Source organism: Lycorma delicatula, chromosome 1 (assembly GCF_047948215.1).
Source record: "Lycorma delicatula isolate Av1 chromosome 1, ASM4794821v1, whole genome shotgun sequence".
Lineage (NCBI taxonomy): Eukaryota > Metazoa > Arthropoda > Insecta > Hemiptera > Fulgoridae > Lycorma > Lycorma delicatula.
The window spans coordinates 31,971,033-31,989,752 of NC_134455.1; the positions used below are offsets into that span (position 1 = coordinate 31,971,033).

General features: G+C 28.5%; 1 protein-coding gene across 1 annotated transcript; it reads left to right on the top strand.

Annotated features, from left to right (window-relative positions):
• Positions 1-327: 327 nt before the first annotated feature.
• LOC142317461 (uncharacterized) lies at positions 328-13,452 on the top strand. The gene is made up of 5 exons (XM_075354028.1): positions 328-408; positions 9,242-9,391; positions 9,491-9,625; positions 10,608-10,733; positions 13,300-13,452. Exons 2-5 carry the CDS (start codon positions 9,245-9,247, stop codon positions 13,450-13,452), a joined length of 561 nt encoding a protein of 186 aa, XP_075210143.1. The 5' UTR covers positions 328-408; positions 9,242-9,244.
• Positions 13,453-18,720: the final 5,268 nt, after the last annotated feature.

Sequence of the window (18,720 nt, forward strand, 5' to 3'; positions counted from 1 at the left end):
AATATCATAGCATGTGAATTATTCTTCAAGAAATGTTCTATTTTCAGAAAAAATTCTTTTTTTTTAAATATTAAAAAATAAATAAAATAAAATATTTTTTTTAATTTTAATAAATTACAATCGCTTCTAAGAATTTTATGAAAATTTCAGTACATTTTTTATTTTTACATTAAACCACTTAACTTTTCCGTGAATGAAAAATTATTTTTAAGTATGTTGTGCAATATTATACGTATGTATATATATTTTTTTCCAAGATTATATCCAGAGGTCGTATGTATTAAAGTATACAATTGCATGTGTTGGCATCACTGATCAATTTGTGGGAAAGCGTTGTTAGGAAGAGGTGTAGTAGATGTTGTATTTTTGTTATTGTGTACTTGGTGTTTACTTTGTTTATCTGACTAAGTAAGTAATGTTATGCTATTCAAATATAAATCAATAGAATTTAAGTTTGAATTTTTTGTATTGATCAATTATTGGTGTGAACTTTAACCAGTCATGTAAATTGTTCTAATTTTAACCCACCGGTCTGGTCTAGTGGTTAACACGTCTACAAAGGTTGGCCTTATATATACACACACACACAATTTGAAATGTAGAACAAAGATGTGTGTAAACAAAGATTTACAAACCAATATTATCAATCTATTTCACTGACATATAATAAAAAGAACTTCAGTGAACCTGTGCTTATTGACATCTATATATTTAAAAAAGCTTGCATTGTTTTTTGAATTCTGCTTAATCTGAATAATGTTAGTATTTTTCCCTATTTTTGGTAACCTTTATTATTGTGGGCATGTTGAAAAAAAATGTGTATTCTAAAATCGGGCATACAAATTGGAAAAAGTTTTTAGATAACAAGAGTGTGGGCTGGTGGTTCAGCTTGTAATGGAATTTATTATTACCTTTTTGTATAGTTTTTGGTTGGGGATAAATATATATAATATTTTGAAAGGATTTTGTTTGTCAAAGGTAAGAAGGAAATGCCTTTGTCGTTATTTCATTCTGTTTCATCTGTTGTTTTCATGATTGTTTCTGTAATTTGCTGCAGTAAAATTAACCCTTGCTACCTTGTTATTTAATTTCTGGCTGATTTTGCATATCTTGATTTAATTATTTTGTTTGGATTTTTCAGTTCAAGTTGCTAGATTTTGAATTGAATTGTTATCTTGGCTTCTTGGTAGTTTAATGATCTTTTAAAGTACTTGCTGGAATTTTGGAATTGTCTTTGCTGTTGTGGCCTACTTTTCTATTTTTACCCTAAATCAAAGACTGTACAATTGCTATTTGGTATGTATGGTAAATTTTAAATTCTATTTATTTATTTAATTGATATAGACAAGCATGAAACCCGTGAATACAAAATCATATTAAAAAAAACCAACATAATTTCATAACAAAATTATCATTCATAAGTTAGAATAGCTCTTGATAAGGTTAAGGTATTAAGTGTACTTTACATAGTATCAGTAGCATAGTAATATAGATAATCTATGTGAGTTGATTTGACCATGAAAATTTTGAAAATTATACCAAGCAATGTAGTTAATATGAAAGTTAAAAAACTGCAATAAATTAGGTTAGTCAAAATAATACTAAAAATTTTAGTAGCAAATATTAAATCTGTCCTGATCTGAAATCACTCAATTCTTGGTATTTTTAACAAATTAAAAATATGAATAAAGTTATGATTGGTAATGTGCATAGAATCACTGATTTTATATGCAGCACATGTAAGAAAGATTCTATGTGGTATTTCAGGTAATTTTAATTGCAAGTCAGCAAAAGGTCACCATACAACAAAGTTTATTAATTTTAATTTAGTACTTCATAAATGCATGACCTAAAATTTTAATTAAAATTTGTAGAGAATCTCTTAATAAAATTTATCATTTTTAGTGACTTACAGTATTACCAGTTTATTCATTGAAGGATAACTTGCTATCAAAACATACAGCTAAGTCTTTAATAGAAGATACCTTTTGTATTGCAGTATTATTTTATATTATTCAGCTGCACAATTATATCAACATTTTCAAACCTTCCAAATTGAATATGAAATTAATTTTTTTAAAGTTAGCAGAAATACTATTTTTGCTCACAGTTCAAGTTGATCGGAAGTAATTGAATATCAACTAGATTTGTAATCGGCTTAAACAATTTCATATATCATCTGCAAAAAATTAAAAAATGCAAATAGCATATGAATAAACAGTAATTTATAAATACATTGAAAATTTGAGAACCAAATGCATGCCTTGTCTTAATCCCATATCTAACATAAATAGGCTTAGAAATAAAATTATCTATTTCAACATAAGGAATTCTGGTTGTACGAAATGGATATATCCAAGACAACAATTTATTATAAAATTCACACGCAGCAGGTTTTTTAATAAGTAATTTGATATTAACTACACAATGTCACAACGAAAATCATTATAAAATGCATTAAGATATTAAAGATTGATTGAAGGGCTTAGTTAATAAAAAAAATAAATTGTAGCAAAATTTTAATTATTCTTCAATGAAATAGCCTGTTTTTGTAGCAATGAAACTTTATTGTTCAGTGTGGTTAAGCAACAGCTGTGATATCTCTTCTAATATGTCTCTTGGAAAAATGAACCTGCAGATCATCATTTTCAAGGCTAATATCTACCACTTCTATCCACCATTGATAGTCATACACACAAGTAATAGAGTCTTTTTCCCTAAGTGAAAGTGGTGCAATACTTGACAGCAGATGATGTTCTTAGTCCTTGGAGTCTGAAGTAAAGTAACATCTTACAATGCCTTCTGACACAAGAACATATTTATTGTAGCTTCTAATACCTTAATTTTTAATTAATTTTTATGGAAGTGATACACTCAAAATGCTACAACCAACATCCAATCGTTCAATTTTGTGATGTGGGGCAATATATTGCTCTTAGTCTTTACATTCGTATAGTTCTTTGTTCTGCTGAGAAAAAATACTGTTGAAACAGTTAACCCAGAGAGACTTTCCAGGTACTAAATTTAAATGTGGAAAAATGTGTACTTTTAGAGCTTGCTCTAATGTTATTTGTCAAGTTTTTCTTAACTGGTTTTTTATGAGTTCTCAAAGGGTTGCAACAGAACTGTCAATGCAGGTGACTGAATGTTGACAAAAACATTTTCATGATATTTACAAACACTAGTGACATCTGAATTAACATGTAAAAAAATAAGGTGATTTGTTTTCATCAGTAAATTCACAAATTTTAATGAGTTCTTTTAGCACTGTACCAGTACAATGTTTTGACACTCTTCATTCACATAAATTCCTATGGGGCATTGTTCTTCCATTGTTTTACTTGAAAAATAATGTAAAAATTTAAATAATTTTAAAATTTGGTAATATAATAATGAAAACTTATTTAATTAATAAACACTTTCAAAAACAGAATGAAATTTGCGACACTCGGTAAAGACGTGAACAGGTCACCGACTAATGTCAGACACACCAGTCTGTAACTGCAAAGCTAAATGATGCAACATGCATAAATGAGCATGTTGCAGCATGAATTTTCCTGATGACTGGAAATGAATTCAAGCGCCTGTTATAAGATGAGCACTGCAATTGAATGGTTCAAACAAGTCTATTTCAACTATAGTATTATGTATAAAGATATTAAATCGCCAAGAAGACAAGAAATCCCTTTTATTAAGTCAAAATTGTATTGCTTGTAACAAGTTTTTCATGATATTTGAGAGGTTATAATTTTTTTATTAGTACAGTACACAAGAAACTATTTTATTTTCCATAAACATCTACAAAAACACTACAAGTGGTGGAAATTAAAATTTTTTATTACCAGCCCGTCAAAATTATTTGAAGCCAAAACTTAAATCATGTAAAAAGATTAGTTTCCAAAAATTCATAAATATTTAGGGTTAAGTATTATATCACTATTCATGTACTTAAAAATATTAACCTTCTGGGACCGAATATGATTAGAATTCCTATTTATAAAAATTTCATTTCAGGTAGGTTTTTTATATAATTCATTATATAAATAATTTATTTTTCTGTTATGTTCCATTTCATATGTAAAATATAAAGTTTTATGATCTGAACTGAATTTATTTAAAATTCGTTCATCATTATCTATAACTGGTTCATATATAACTAGATTATCATCCACGAATCTGACCCACAATAAAATTTAATATACGTGATTTATGCCATATACTGTTCTATTATCAAATTCCTGCAATATATTTTTGACATTAAAGCAGATAAGGGAAATCCCATGGGTAAAATATTTTCTTATATGTAACAGGTTCCAATAAATTCAAAATAATTCTGCTTACACATGTTTCTAATTGTTAAATATTTATAAATTTTTTGTCTTCACCTGCTTTTATTAATTTATTTTCTATTGAGATTGTGTAATCAATGGGTTAATCTGGGTACATATTGGTTATATCTAAGCTAGTAATTATAGTTTTAATAATTTTTAACTTATTTAATTTATTAATTCATACCTGTTTTTTATATTTTATTTGTATTCTAAATTTATCTTTGATCTAATTGCTATATCAATAATTTTAGTAATAATATAACTTGGGGCTGTTTTGAAATTGATTAATGGTCTTGTTGTTATACCTTTTTGTGTAATTTTGGGAAACCTGTAAGTTTTGGGGTATAAGGTATATGTGGATAATCTGATATGATATTTTAATTTATTATTATTATTAAATATTTCCTTGTATTTAACTATGGAATCTTTTTTTAATTTTTAAAATTTTATTGTTGGGTCATTAATTTTTTTTAAAACCATTTCATTTATATATTTATTTTATTTCTCAATTGAAATAACGGGAATTTTTGTTTTATCGTATTCTTCTGGTATTTATAAAATTAAATCCAACTATTGCAAAAAGATTACAAAATGTAAAAAGCTAATAGTTATTGTGTAATTGTAAACAGTTTAAGAATTTATAAAAGATATCACTGAGGATGGGCTTAGGCCCAATAGCGTTTTGATGAAGTAAAAGATTAAACGTGAGTGTTTCTCTAATTCTGTGAATTGCGAAGGCTATTGTATATATATATATATATATATATATACGGGTGTAACATTTAGGATCAGACTTTGTAACCTTTATCCAAAATAACATCTTTTAACAAAAGTCAGATTGAGCCTTCATTGGTTATGCTTGGAGGTATCCTGAACAAATAGGAGAAATTTGTCTGGTGAACTGAATCTAAAAAAACTTCATAGCTTCATTTATCATCTAATCACAACTCACTAGATCGCATTTAGAGTTGTAACTCGGAACCTAGTTTTACAGGTGACCCCTTGAGAGGCATCACAAAAAGGTCTTTTTTAAGGAATAGTCCACCTGCTGAACCAAGCAACACCAGAGTTAAGAAAAGGCAGCATTTGGTTATGGTGGGCTTCCACTTAGAAGATAACATGCAACTAGAAGCATTGGAATGCCCTAACACTACACACACAAATAAGAAAAATACAAAGTCCAAAATCAAACCATCTACATTTCCACACACAAAGTAAACTTGCTGCAGCAGACTGGTAAACTAAAAATAATAACTGGCCGAATGGACCAATACAAAATTCTCCTCTTGGGTCTGCAGGAAATAAGAAACACTGACCAGGATGCCATGGAATCTCACGGATATAGACTCTGCAGAGGTATACCTGGAAAGAGAGTGATGAAAAAGTCCCACAGTTTTGAACTGGCTTTTTAGTCAGACTCAAAATAATAAACTCCATACAAGAATTCAAGTCACAATCTCCAAGAATCGCAACACTCACACCAAATGCATCTAATAAAATCTACACTATAATAAACAGCCATGCATCCACTAATAATAAAAATAATTCTCCAAAAGACCATAAAGAAACAGTATGGTTCTGGAATCTACTCGACCTAACTATAAATAACATAACTGAAATCCATGTTAAACAATTAATTGGAAACTCAATGCCCAACTAGACAGAGAAAGAAGACCACGACATCATCGGAAAATGGCCCGCCCAAAAGAAAACAAACAAAAATGGACAGATTCATCGATCTCTGCAGAAATGACAACCTAATCTTGAAATCCACATATTTCAAGAGGAAACCTTAAAAAATCAAAACCATAAAACACCTTGATTACATTATAGGAGAATGGTAACTAGACCGTCTTTATGGATAAACAGCACCACATTGAGATCTACAGTGTAAAAGTCATCCGAGGCGTTGACACTGGATCCAATCACTATGTAGTCAAAATTAAATTTGCTTCAGAAAGAAAACAACAAAATCAAGTCCTAAAACTAGAAGAAAAGAGGATGCTGCCCGACTGGTCAAGAATGAAAATGACCAAAAAATAACAATCACAGATAAACTCAAATATCCAGTTAACAACATTAAACAAATCGCAGAAGAATTAGCCCCAATAAAATCCCGTACAAAAACATCAATGTTGGAACGGCAAATGTGTCAAAATAGTGGAAAAAATATCTGTTATTGCTATTATCCCAAAAATTAGAAATATCCTTCCCAAATCCAGTAAAACAAAGAAAAGAAACCACCTGACCCCTAAGGAGAATAAAGAGACTACATCATTAAGAAACACTGAAGTCAATAGAAGGAACTGGCTATTTCAAGAAAGCTTATGACTGCATCCCTACTAAAAATTCTAAGACACCTTGAACTACTTATCAAATTATAAACATGATAAAACTGACCCTTACAAACAGTGTCAAAGGTAAAATTCAGAGATGAGCTCTCATAACTTTTTGAGATCAAAACAGGATTGCGCCAAGGGAATGAGTTCTTACGACTACTGTTCAACTGTATTTTAGAAATTGTAATTAGGGAATGGCTCAAGCTCTCAAAAAGGTGTCTCCCAAAAGTTAAAATGGGTGGAAAAATTGAAACAAACTGTCCTAGTTTTGCTGACGAGTTGGCACTTGTAGCAAATGTCATTGATGAAACTAAATCACGGATATTAGTACTTCAAAAAATTACAAATAAAATTGGACCCAAAATTTAGTAACCCAATTTAAATAGTAGTTGGAGAAATAGTAACAAACAATCTAAATGAAAAATCCTTTATCTGAATAAGAAGAAAAAACTAGCTGAAGCACAAAAATGAACCTGGTACACTTAAAATAAAAATGCCTATCAAAAAATACAAAAATAAGACACTAAAACACAGTTATAAAACCATAAACCACTTATTCAGCAAACACTCTTCCACCTGAACGAACAATCAAAGACAGACAGATTCCAGAAGATGGAAAGAAAAAATTGGAAGAACTTGCATGGACAAAATGTATCATAAAGATGGGCATTGGTGGGAGTGTGCCAAACAAAATCATGTACAAAGAGTACATGATTTTGTTTGGCACATGCATATCAGTAATGGGTTCTAACCCATTACTGATATGCATAAGAGATTAGGATTCTTTCGACATAATCATGAGGATGCAGTATTCAAGACTTCGGAAACTGCTAATGCAGTACAATCCCGACTCGGAAAATACAAAGGCAGGATGCAGATGATTCGGAGAAATAAGATAGGATCTGAAGGAAATTGGCATTACATCAGTAGACGCCACAGGTACGATAAAATTAAATGAGAAAATCACGAACAAAAACACTCATAAGATAAAACCTCACAACACAAACATTTCAACACTAGAAAGGGCACAAAGATTGAAATGTATGAAAAAGTAATGGGAGGAACACAAGGCCCAAACAGTCCCATCAAAGAGACATGCATAACAGACTGACTAAAATGATCCTATGCGGTCATAAAAGATAATAATAATATATATATTTAGCCCACCAGGCTGATCTAGTGTTTAACTCGTCACAAAAAAGTTGTTTTAACAGCTGTTTTTCAAAGTCGAAAGTTCTCAGGTTCAAATCCTAGTAAAAGTCAGTTGCTTTTATAAGATTTATTAATTTAACAGTGAATACCTGTGTACTCTGGTGGTTGGGGTTTAATTAACCATATGTCTCAGGAATGGATGATCTGAGTCTCTACCAAACTAAACAAAGTATAGTCTGATACATAACATTATCTCATTGAGGCATGGTGAAATTTGTTTACATGTTGTGAATCTTCTATGTATACTTTTCTCATCTAACTGTGAAAACTATTAAATTATAGAAATAGTTCATACATATTTATAAATTTATGCATTCAGAGTTCAAGATCACAGAATAATAACTTAGATTCATGTTTGCCTGTTCACAGAGTTATTACTATATTTCAGTTTAATACTAGTTATAAAATTTTTTTTAAAATGAATTTTAATGTTTTGAAATATGAAAATGTTTTCCTTCTTAGTGTGGAAATTTCTAAAACAAGGGGCAGGACAAATACCAACATCACATTCACAACAATAATATCGTGATTCCTTTCTTATATGGTTTCCATAATAACAACACATCTTGTAGGTGCAATTTTTATTCTGTATCGGGAATATACGACAGGGGAATGTCATTCTCAGAGTATGAGAGAATTATCTCCTACAGAGAGCCTACAATTTTTGGGAGTGACTTTGATGAATTTCAATATTTTGTTCAATAAGGGGCTTCTCTGAATTGAAAAAGAGTGTACTGGACTGTAAGGTTTAAAAAAAATGTATTAAAATTGTAGCTCCAGCTTTTTAATGTTTTTAGTGAATGGAGTCATATATAATTTATAATTTTCTGTTTAAAAGACCATTAGTTGGTTGCTTTAAACTGTCTGCCCTAGGTTTGATTTTGTTTCATGTGAAGCAACTAAAGTACGTCTGGGCACAGTCATGGTAATGTTCTCTGATAGTTTTGATGTCCATTGTACATAAATTTCTGTGGTATAAATAATTGAGCTGCTTGTGTGTGGCTGATTATCACCTTTATTTCAGTGGTAATATCATGTTTATGTAACACTTGTGTATATTTGTTGTGTGAAATATTGCAAAACCTCTTCTTCTCTTTCATTCTTGAGAATGACTAGTGCCGTTTTTATTAGTGATGTGTCTAATGTCAGGTCTCACATTAATCATTCACTTGACAATATTTTATATATATATACACTATAATTCAGTTCTTAAATATTCAGGTAAAAAAAAAGTTACACACAAATAAATATAAATAAAAATTTCAATATATGAAATGTTTTACAGTTTTCAGCGACTTTGTTGTTTTTATTATAAATACTTCAATTTTAACTTTTTATTTATTGTTTTTATTTTTGAAGATAATGGATGTACCTGTAAAGAATATCTACGTGTATGAAGCATTCCCCTCTAACAGTATCAAACTAGAAACTGAAGATGATACCACAAAGGAAACTTTATTGTTGATTTTACCACATCACCCTATTGAAGATGATATTACACCTGTTTGTGTAAGTATAAATTGATTTATTTTTTGCTTTTTTTTGTGTCATATGGAAAGATCATCAGCCATTGAACTATAACATTAAATTATTGATTTTGTGTTTCAGGAAAGTGAATCTTTGCAAGTGAAAGAGGAGCCGATCAATAATGGGTGTGATAATATTGATGAAGTGACAGATCCTCTTGTGAGTGAAGGGACCAACCTAATTAAATTAGAAGATCATAAAATCAAACATGAAGCAGTAAGTTAGTTTTACTCGCCCTTTCAGAGTGTATTTAGTGGAGTAGTTATGTGAGTGAAACTTTATGTAAGCACTTAATGTTGATGTTTTAATTTGACTTCATTGCATTTTTTTACCATGTTTTGGTTTATTCTTTAGTAATACATGAACTTTCAAGTACGAGGATCATTACAGTTCTGATGTTTTACTAGACTGATTGATATGTACTGCCACATTGACCAAAAAGATACTGTTCTTTACTACAATAATGTGCGAGTACACATGTCTCTGATAGTAGTTCCAAAACTCAATGATAATTTACACTTTGACAAAGTCATCTGGAAGCATGTGCTGTATCCACCTGACTTGGCTTCAATTAATTACTTCCTCCTCCCAAATCTGAAAAATGGCTCATTGGACAAAGATTTATTTCTAATGATGCAAAGGTGAGAGAACTGCTTATTTCGCAGAGCTGGACAAATCACATCATACTGATAATATAAAAAAAGTTGGAAAATCTGGGTAAATGAAACAAATTGCAAGAGAATTAAGTTGAAAGTTAAAAAAAAATTCTTCAAAACCTTCCTGAACAACCGCCATATTTGTTTTAAATTGACTTATAAAATTAATTTTCTCAGATTTAAATTTGTGATTAATGTGTTTGCTATTTTGTTATTTTTTGCAACATACACTTTGAGAAAATAAAGTGTATAATATATATATAAATAACAATTGTAATATTGTATTAATAGTAAATTCATATAAAAATAAAATTAAATCAGTTTTGTTCTTTTTTGGCCTAATTTTGTCATAATTGGATTTTTCTAAAATTTTTAGCAAGATAGATTTTAATGGTATTTACTACCAAAAATATTTATTTTTAGGATATGTGATTTGTATATAAGTGGTATTATTACTAAGTTCCAGTCAGAATAAAATAAAAAAAAACATTTATTGGAAATTAATTAGTTTGTAATATGATTTCTTTACCTTTTTTTTAAAGGAATCTGAGATCTTATTGAATGATGTTTCACCACTGGTTAATCTTAATATGAAAAGCAATGAACTTCGAATAAAAGATTTTCACACAGTGAAGACAAAAGATGGGATGGTATTTTATCCATGTCGTGTAAGTATTAGCTATTGGCTATTGTAACAAACATGATTTGTCTCTTGTTAATTTCATTACTGTGTATATATTTCAATGTGTTAGTTTTTAAAAAAATGTTTGTAATGTATTTAGTTCATTTTAACTAATATCGATTTATTGAGATGTTTGTGAATGATAAATGGTCAATGTGTGAGAGCAAAGTGTGTTTTTGAAATTCATTGATGACTGAAGTATGTGAATTTTAACCTGTTGATGGAGTTGACATTTTAGTAGGCTTTGGGTGATTTGTTGTTAATTGTATTCAGTGTTCATGTTTCAATATTTATCAGGTAGGCAGTTTAAAGTGGACCTGGCACAGACTAAACATGGTTAGACATAAAATCTGTAAATGAAAAGAAAAAAATATAAAATCTAATTTTGTGATTACATTAGGAAGACTTAACATATCTACCATATTTTGACAAAAGATATCCGAAGTGATCACCCTGCACAGCTGATGCATCAATGCTAAAGTAATCATATTGAGAGTCACCTGATGCAAACTGTTGTCAATGACTTCAGTTATTTATTGTGAACTTTTGCCTTCAGTTATTGATAGTGTAGGACTTGCAACTAGACAAATCGTGGTGACAACGAAACCACTGTTCTCGAAAATTATTGCACTGAAGCATGAATAGTTTACAACAAACAATAATAGATTAGAGCAGTAATATACACCTCCAATAATAGTGCTAATAGGAGCAGTGTAAAAGGTAACACTCAAATGCCTGTAGTTAAGCTCTCTCAGTTTGATTTTTAAGTTTCTTGCCCTGTGTGGAAATATATATATATATATTAGTGTTTCTTGCATGCGCACCACTTCATTAGATTTATTTACAATTTTTTTTAAATGTTTTTAATATATTGTTATAAGAGGACGCGAATTTAGAAGAATTAAAAAAATTATATATTTTTATTTTGTTTATTATAAAATTATACATTATAAATCATGTTTTCCAGTTTGACCATATATATATGATATCATATATATATATATATATGTTGTATTTTGTTAATAACAAATTCAACTTGAACAACCCAAGTACAAAATTATAAAGTAAATGAAATGACACTTACCTTATTTTTTATTCCAAAAGCACCTTTGCAGGATCCTGCATCATCAGCTGTATATAATATATTTATATAAAATTACATATCAAACATAATAAAAAATTAAAATATTGTAAATAGTTAATTTTAATATTAAAATTTCCATGTAGTGAAAATATCAAGAAATTTAATTTAAATAATACTAGGTAAAGTTTAGACATTTTCCAGAGATTTTAAACATATAAATACAAAAGATTCCAACTTGATCAACTTTCAGACAGAATATGAAGATGACACTTAAAAAAGCAGCAACAGATGGCAGCACATTTTTAGATTAAAAAAAGAAATAATCATAATTTTTATAAATAGTGTGATTTAAATCCACTCAGTAATGTAAATTGGCTTTCCAGGTTACATATCATAAATTTATTCTATTTATTTTATTTTTAAATTTAATTTGTTATTTACAGTAGAAGTAGTTATTTAATTTAACTGACTTCATATGTTTTTTTATATATGATTGTAGTTTTAATTTTTTATTATGTTTGATATGTAATTTTATTTAATTGTATTATATACAACTGATATTAAGGATCCCGCAAAAAGGCTTTTGGAATAAAAAATAAAATGTTGTTTCATTTACTTTGTAATTCTTTACTTGGGTTGTTCAAGTTTTTTTTTTATTATAAAAATACAATATATTGGTACAGAAGAATATGGCGTTTTACTATAATCTACGGAGTGTCCAGTCTAAAAGTACAGCTTAAAATTAAGAGAACCAGTTAACATAACTTGGCAACTTTTTTTAAAATAAACATCAACTCTCGCAATGTTTTAATGTAAATTTGTCTACTTCAGTGTATGCACCTTTTGTTGCTCTTCAGATGCCTGGAAAATAATCTAACTCCTGCCAAGAGCATCAGCTTTATTATTAGACCTACACCTTCAATTTTTTTTATTTTAAATCGTCCAAATCTCAAACTTTCTTTTGTTACAACTTTTAATGAAATTTCAAGCAAAAAAGTTAGAGGAGTGATATCTGAGAGATCTAGCTGGCCATGCAGTCCGTACTTCATCAGATCTTACATCTGGGCAAGTGTTGTTCAGGAACATGGTAACATCTCAATATAATTGTGGTGGAGCACCATTTTGTTGGAAATGAATCCGGCAGGATCTGAGGAACCGGAAAATTCTGAGACAGGTCGATGTAAATCTGCCCTGTCACAGTGGGCTCCATGAAAATAATCAGTCTGATTACACCATTTTTGTTTCATCATAACTAGACATTGCTTATGGTAATGTTGTGAACAGTAGAAAGAGATATTTGCAGTCCATAACTGGGTCGCCTAATAAAGTTAATGGGACGGGCAGTGAATGCGTCGCTTACTTGATCCATAGCCTCATCACAACTGTAACCTTTGATGATTTCTGTCTCTTAAAGTCATACCTTTGAGGACGTTAAACTTTGACGTAAAAGAATTGATATTCCATTCAGTTTGTACAAGCTGTTAAACATATGTACATGATTGAAACTCCATTAACTAAAGCATGCACTGAATGGTTTTTGTGGGATCCACATCTTGATGGACTACAATCGCATTGGAGTCAGCTTGTCTGCACATCATACGCATATTCTACTGACTATTAAAAGTACCCTGAACAATTCTTGGAGATTTATGCTATCATTTGAGTCTACTAAGAAGTTAGGACTTATTTCCTAAATATAGGCCATTTGTTTTGGATACCTTTAGCCCAGACAATCTGTAAAGTTTCAGCTATGTGTATAGATATGCAACAGGATAAGTAAAGTTTGTTATTACATTAAACTTTACTTGTGAATCATTAAAAAATATTCCAAACGATGTTTATTTTGAATATATGTTTAAAATATTCAGTTTTTTATCCATATTTTGCGACTTTTTACAAAATAGAATAATGTTATTGTAATGGAAATAATTTTATATTAATTCATAATTATTTTTTAATTGTTGGTTTAATTTTACAGGTTATTATTGATAAATTAACCATCAAAGGAAGTACCAAGAATAATTGTAAGAGTAGTGTAAATAATTCTAACTTTTGTCAAAAGTCTGTTATTCCAGAAAATAATTTAAAAACACAACTTATTAAGCATAACGAAGAGAAGAATTATGTTTGTACCATTTGTCAGAAGACTTTTAATCAAAGTTCTGAATTAAAATCACATTTAAACGTTCATACGAAAGAGAAAATTTATTATGTTTGCAAAATCTGCCATAAGGTTTTTAACTGTAATTTTAATTTAAAGCAACATCTTAACATTCATACAAAAGAGAAGAATTATATTTGTAACTTTTGTCAAAAGTCATTTAATCACAATACCAGTTTAAAAATACATCTTAATATTCATACAAAAGAGGAGAATTATATTTGTAACTTTTGTCAAAAGTCATTTAATCGCAAAAGGAGTTTAAAAATGCATCTTAATATTCATACAAAAGAGAAGAATTATATTTGTAACTTTTGTCAAAAGTCATTTAATCAGAAAGGCAGTTTAAAAAAACATATTAATATTCATACAAAAGAGAAGAATTATATTTGTAACTTTTGTCAAAAGTCATTTAATCAGAAAGGCAGTTTAAAAATGCATCTTAATATTCATTCCAAAGAGAATAATTATATTTGTAACTTTTGTCAAAAGTCATTTAATCACAAAAGCAATTTAGAAATACATCTTAATATTCATACAAAAGAGAAGAATTATATTTGTAACTTTTGTCAAAAGTCATTTAATCAGAAAAGCAATTTAGAAATACATCTTAATATTCATACAAAAGAGAATAATTATATTTGTAACTTTTGTCAAAAGTCATTTAATCGCAAAGACAGTTTAAAATTACATCTTAATATTCATACAAAAGAGAAGAATTATATTTGTAACTTTTGTCAAAAGTCATTTAATCAGAAAACCAGTTTAAAAATACATCTTAATATTCATACAAAAGAGAAGAATTATATTTGTAACTTTTGTCAAAAGTCATTTAATTACAAAACCAGTTTAAAAATGCATCTTAATATTCATACAAAAGAGAAGAATTATATTTGTAACTTTTGTCAAAAGTCATTTAATCAGAAAGGCAGTTTAAAAATGCATCTTAATATTCATTCCAAAGAGAATAATTATATTTGCAACTTTTGTCAAAAGTCATTTAATCGCAAAAGCTATTTAAAAATACATCTTAATATTCATTCCAAAGAGAATAATTATATTTGTAACTTTTGTCAAAAGTCATTTAATCACAAAAGCAATTTAGAAATACATCTTAATATTCATACAAAAGAGAAGAATTATATTTGTAACTTTTGTCAAAAGTCATTTAATCAGAAAAGCAATTTAGAAATACATCTTAATATTCATACAAAAGAGAATAATTATATTTGTAACTTTTGTCAAAAGTCATTTAATCGCAAAGACAGTTTAAAATTACATCTTAATATTCATACAAAAGAGAATAATTATATTTGTAACTTATGTCAAAAGTCATTTAATCAGAAAACCAGTTTAAAAATACATCTTAATATTCATACAAAAGAGAAGAATTATATTTGTAACTTTTGTCAAAAGTCATTTAATTACAAAACCAGTTTAAAAATGCATCTTAATATTCATACAAAAGAGAAGAATTATATTTGTAACTTTTGTCAAAAGTCATTTAATCGCAAAGACAATTTAAAATTACATCTTAATATTCATACAAAAGAGAAAAATTATATTTGTAACTTTTGTCAAAAGTCATTTAATCGCAAAAGCAGTTTAAAAATGCATCTTAATATTCATACAAAAGAGAAGAATTATATTTGTAACTTTTGTCAAAAGTCATTTAATCAGAAAGGCAGTTTGAAATTACATCTTAATATTCATACAAAAGAGAAAAATTATATTTGTAACTTTTGTCAAAAGTCATTTAATCAGAAACTCAGTTTAAAATTACATCTTAATATTCATACAAAAGAGAAAAATTAGTTTTGTAAATTCTGCAAAAAGGATTTAGGTAAAGGATTCTAATTTAAAGCGACATCTTAATATTCATAACTAATTTCAACCATTTCTTATGAAGTTATTTGTACTTGCATACATGGTCTCAGACTCACTGCAGATGTTGAGATGTTTGTTGTCATTGATTGATGGGCACATATGACATCGCCTGTGTTTTTTCTGTAGCAATTCAGGTTCGATTTTTCCTTTTTTAATTTTTAATACATTTCTAATATTAAAGTCAGCGATGTTGGAAGTCTGGATTCTTCAAGTCGTCGTCTCATATGAGTTAAGGCAAATAATTTCCTTAAATATGTGTCCATATTTTCAGGGCTTATTTTTCATGAACATTTAAAAGGTGCATAGATCCTGAAAACTGATAAGCATCTTGTCTACAATTAGATACTTGGAGGGAGAATAATTGAACTGGCAATTGAGAGGATCATTTTAAATAATTTGAAAATATGAGCAGTTTTGTCACCATCTCGTGTACTGGAGTTTACTTTAGTGCCGTTAAAACTAACAGAAATAAAAACCGCTGAAGGGACACGGTTTCCCTGATTATAACACTTTAGTTCCATCACTTTCTGTAGATTCCTCACATCTTCTTTACTAGAATTAAATATACCAAATAAATACAGTAGTCCATTAAAGCTTTTAATTCAATATTATCAGTGTGATTAACAAAGGAAGTTGCGGAGCAGTAGTTTTAGTGATAATTTAATAATTTTATGTTCTAATTAAAACAGTAATTCCTAATAATAAATTGAATTAATAGAGATTAAAGTTTTTAGCAGTTTCTTTTATTTGAGAAAGATGAGTCCTAATAACATTAGTTCAGTACTCCATTTATAACAATTTTTTTCATAGACAGACTTTCGTCTAATTTCCTCTTCAGCAATTCATCTGATACACTCATCGCGTTTTTGTTTTTAATTTCACATACATTGTCAGGACTTTCTATGTCACATTCATTATCGCTATCATATTCACTAAATATAGATTCACTGTCCTACAGATCATCAGTTTATTAAGATATCTTCAATTTCATTTTCATTCAAGCTTTTACTACATTCACAAGAGGTACTTTTACTCAGTAAACTTATAATTTGATAAAAATGTAAAAAATACAATGACGATTTTATTACCAAAAAAAAAAGTAACATTGCTACTATCATCGGATTGATTGTGAACACTCGTAAAAGGTAAACCAATATGTTTCATTGTACATGGCACTATAGCTGACCTTGAAACACCCTTGAATTCAGTGGACAATGAAAATCTGGGAAGTAGCAACTGTCATTGCAACATAACCAACAAAAATATACCTCTCAGGTCAAAAATGACCAGACGGCAACAATTAAGAGTTAAATTTGTATAACTTTGCAATTATTTTGAATTTATGCTTGTAAATTTACCAAAATATTTTTCAAAATATATACAATCAGTAAATGTAAAAAAAATTATTTTTTTTAACACCTAAAAAAATTAAGAATCTTTAAGATTAGATCATACTTTGTTGCTACTGGTATATCCCGATACATCTATTTAGGAAATATATTTCAGCAACTACATTTAGCATTTCTATTTGAATCTTGCCCGATCTTTTGTAAAGGCAAAAAAATCTCTTCTTTACTATTTATTTTTTCCACACAGCATCTTCCCTTTCTAAACCACCCTGATATATTTCCCAATTTGTTTATTGATGTGCTCTTCTCTTCTTTGTATTCTCTACAAGTTTTATAACATTTTAAAGGTTACTGAAAGGAGAGACATTCCACTGTAAATTTTGTGTCAAGGATGAATTGGGGCAGAGTGGCCATTCTGGCAGGATTTTTTTTGTCTTCCAAATATTTTCTGTAATAGATCATTGATTAATTATAGCTAATAATCATAATTTTAAAAATTAAAAAGTTATTGGGTCCTCACCCCGATGCGTTATTATTTTTTTGAGATCAAATTATTCTTTATTTCTTATTCATTCAGGGGACTTGAGTTTTCTAGTTTAGATACTGGTTACAAACAGTTGATCTTTTTTCTGGATTTTTTAGCAGATTCAACAGTTTTTCAAAATTATTGACTAAAATTTTACTATCGCAAAATTATATTCTTTATTAAATTTTATATGTATTCAATTTTTTATAAAATAAATATCTTTATGAAATAGAGTATTTTATTGTAATAAAAAAATTAGTTTATTATATTTCAGTTTTAGAAATGTTTATAATATATAAATTGCGATTATTATGTGATGTTAAGAAATAATATTTTGTTCATAAATTAAAAGATTTCAGAATTATATAGTCTGATTTTACAATATGTATGTGAAATGAAAACTTAATCTTCCACTTAAATATTTAAGTGGATTAAACTATATATACTCTTATTATGTAAAAATTATGTTTTTGAATATTTGCATATGTACATTCAAAGTTATTTATTTTTTTAATCAAATAAAGTTCTACAAAAAACAGATTGCTTTTTTATTTAAAATGTACACGATTCCTTTTCGTAAGAACAGTTTGTTGTATTATATTATGACCAGATGCATTTATCCTGTACCAGTTAGATAATTAAAACTAAATTAAAGCTACCCTCTTTGCCTGATCTACATTGTGAATCTGCATAGTCTTAACTTTTCCGTTTAAATTTTTTAGTGTCCCAGCCATGGGGGTTTAAATGCGGTGGCCTCACATCAAAAAGTAGATTATTTTGAGGTTGTTTCATTTATAAAAATCTCATTTTTCTACATGTAATGGTATGTCATTGTTATAATCTTAGTCATATATGGACAATGTTAAAGATAATTTGTTGCAGCATTTTTTTTTTTGTTTAAACTCATTTTCTCCAGTCTTATTTCTTTCCAGACCATCTTCTTTTTCTATTTTCCAACTCGTGATT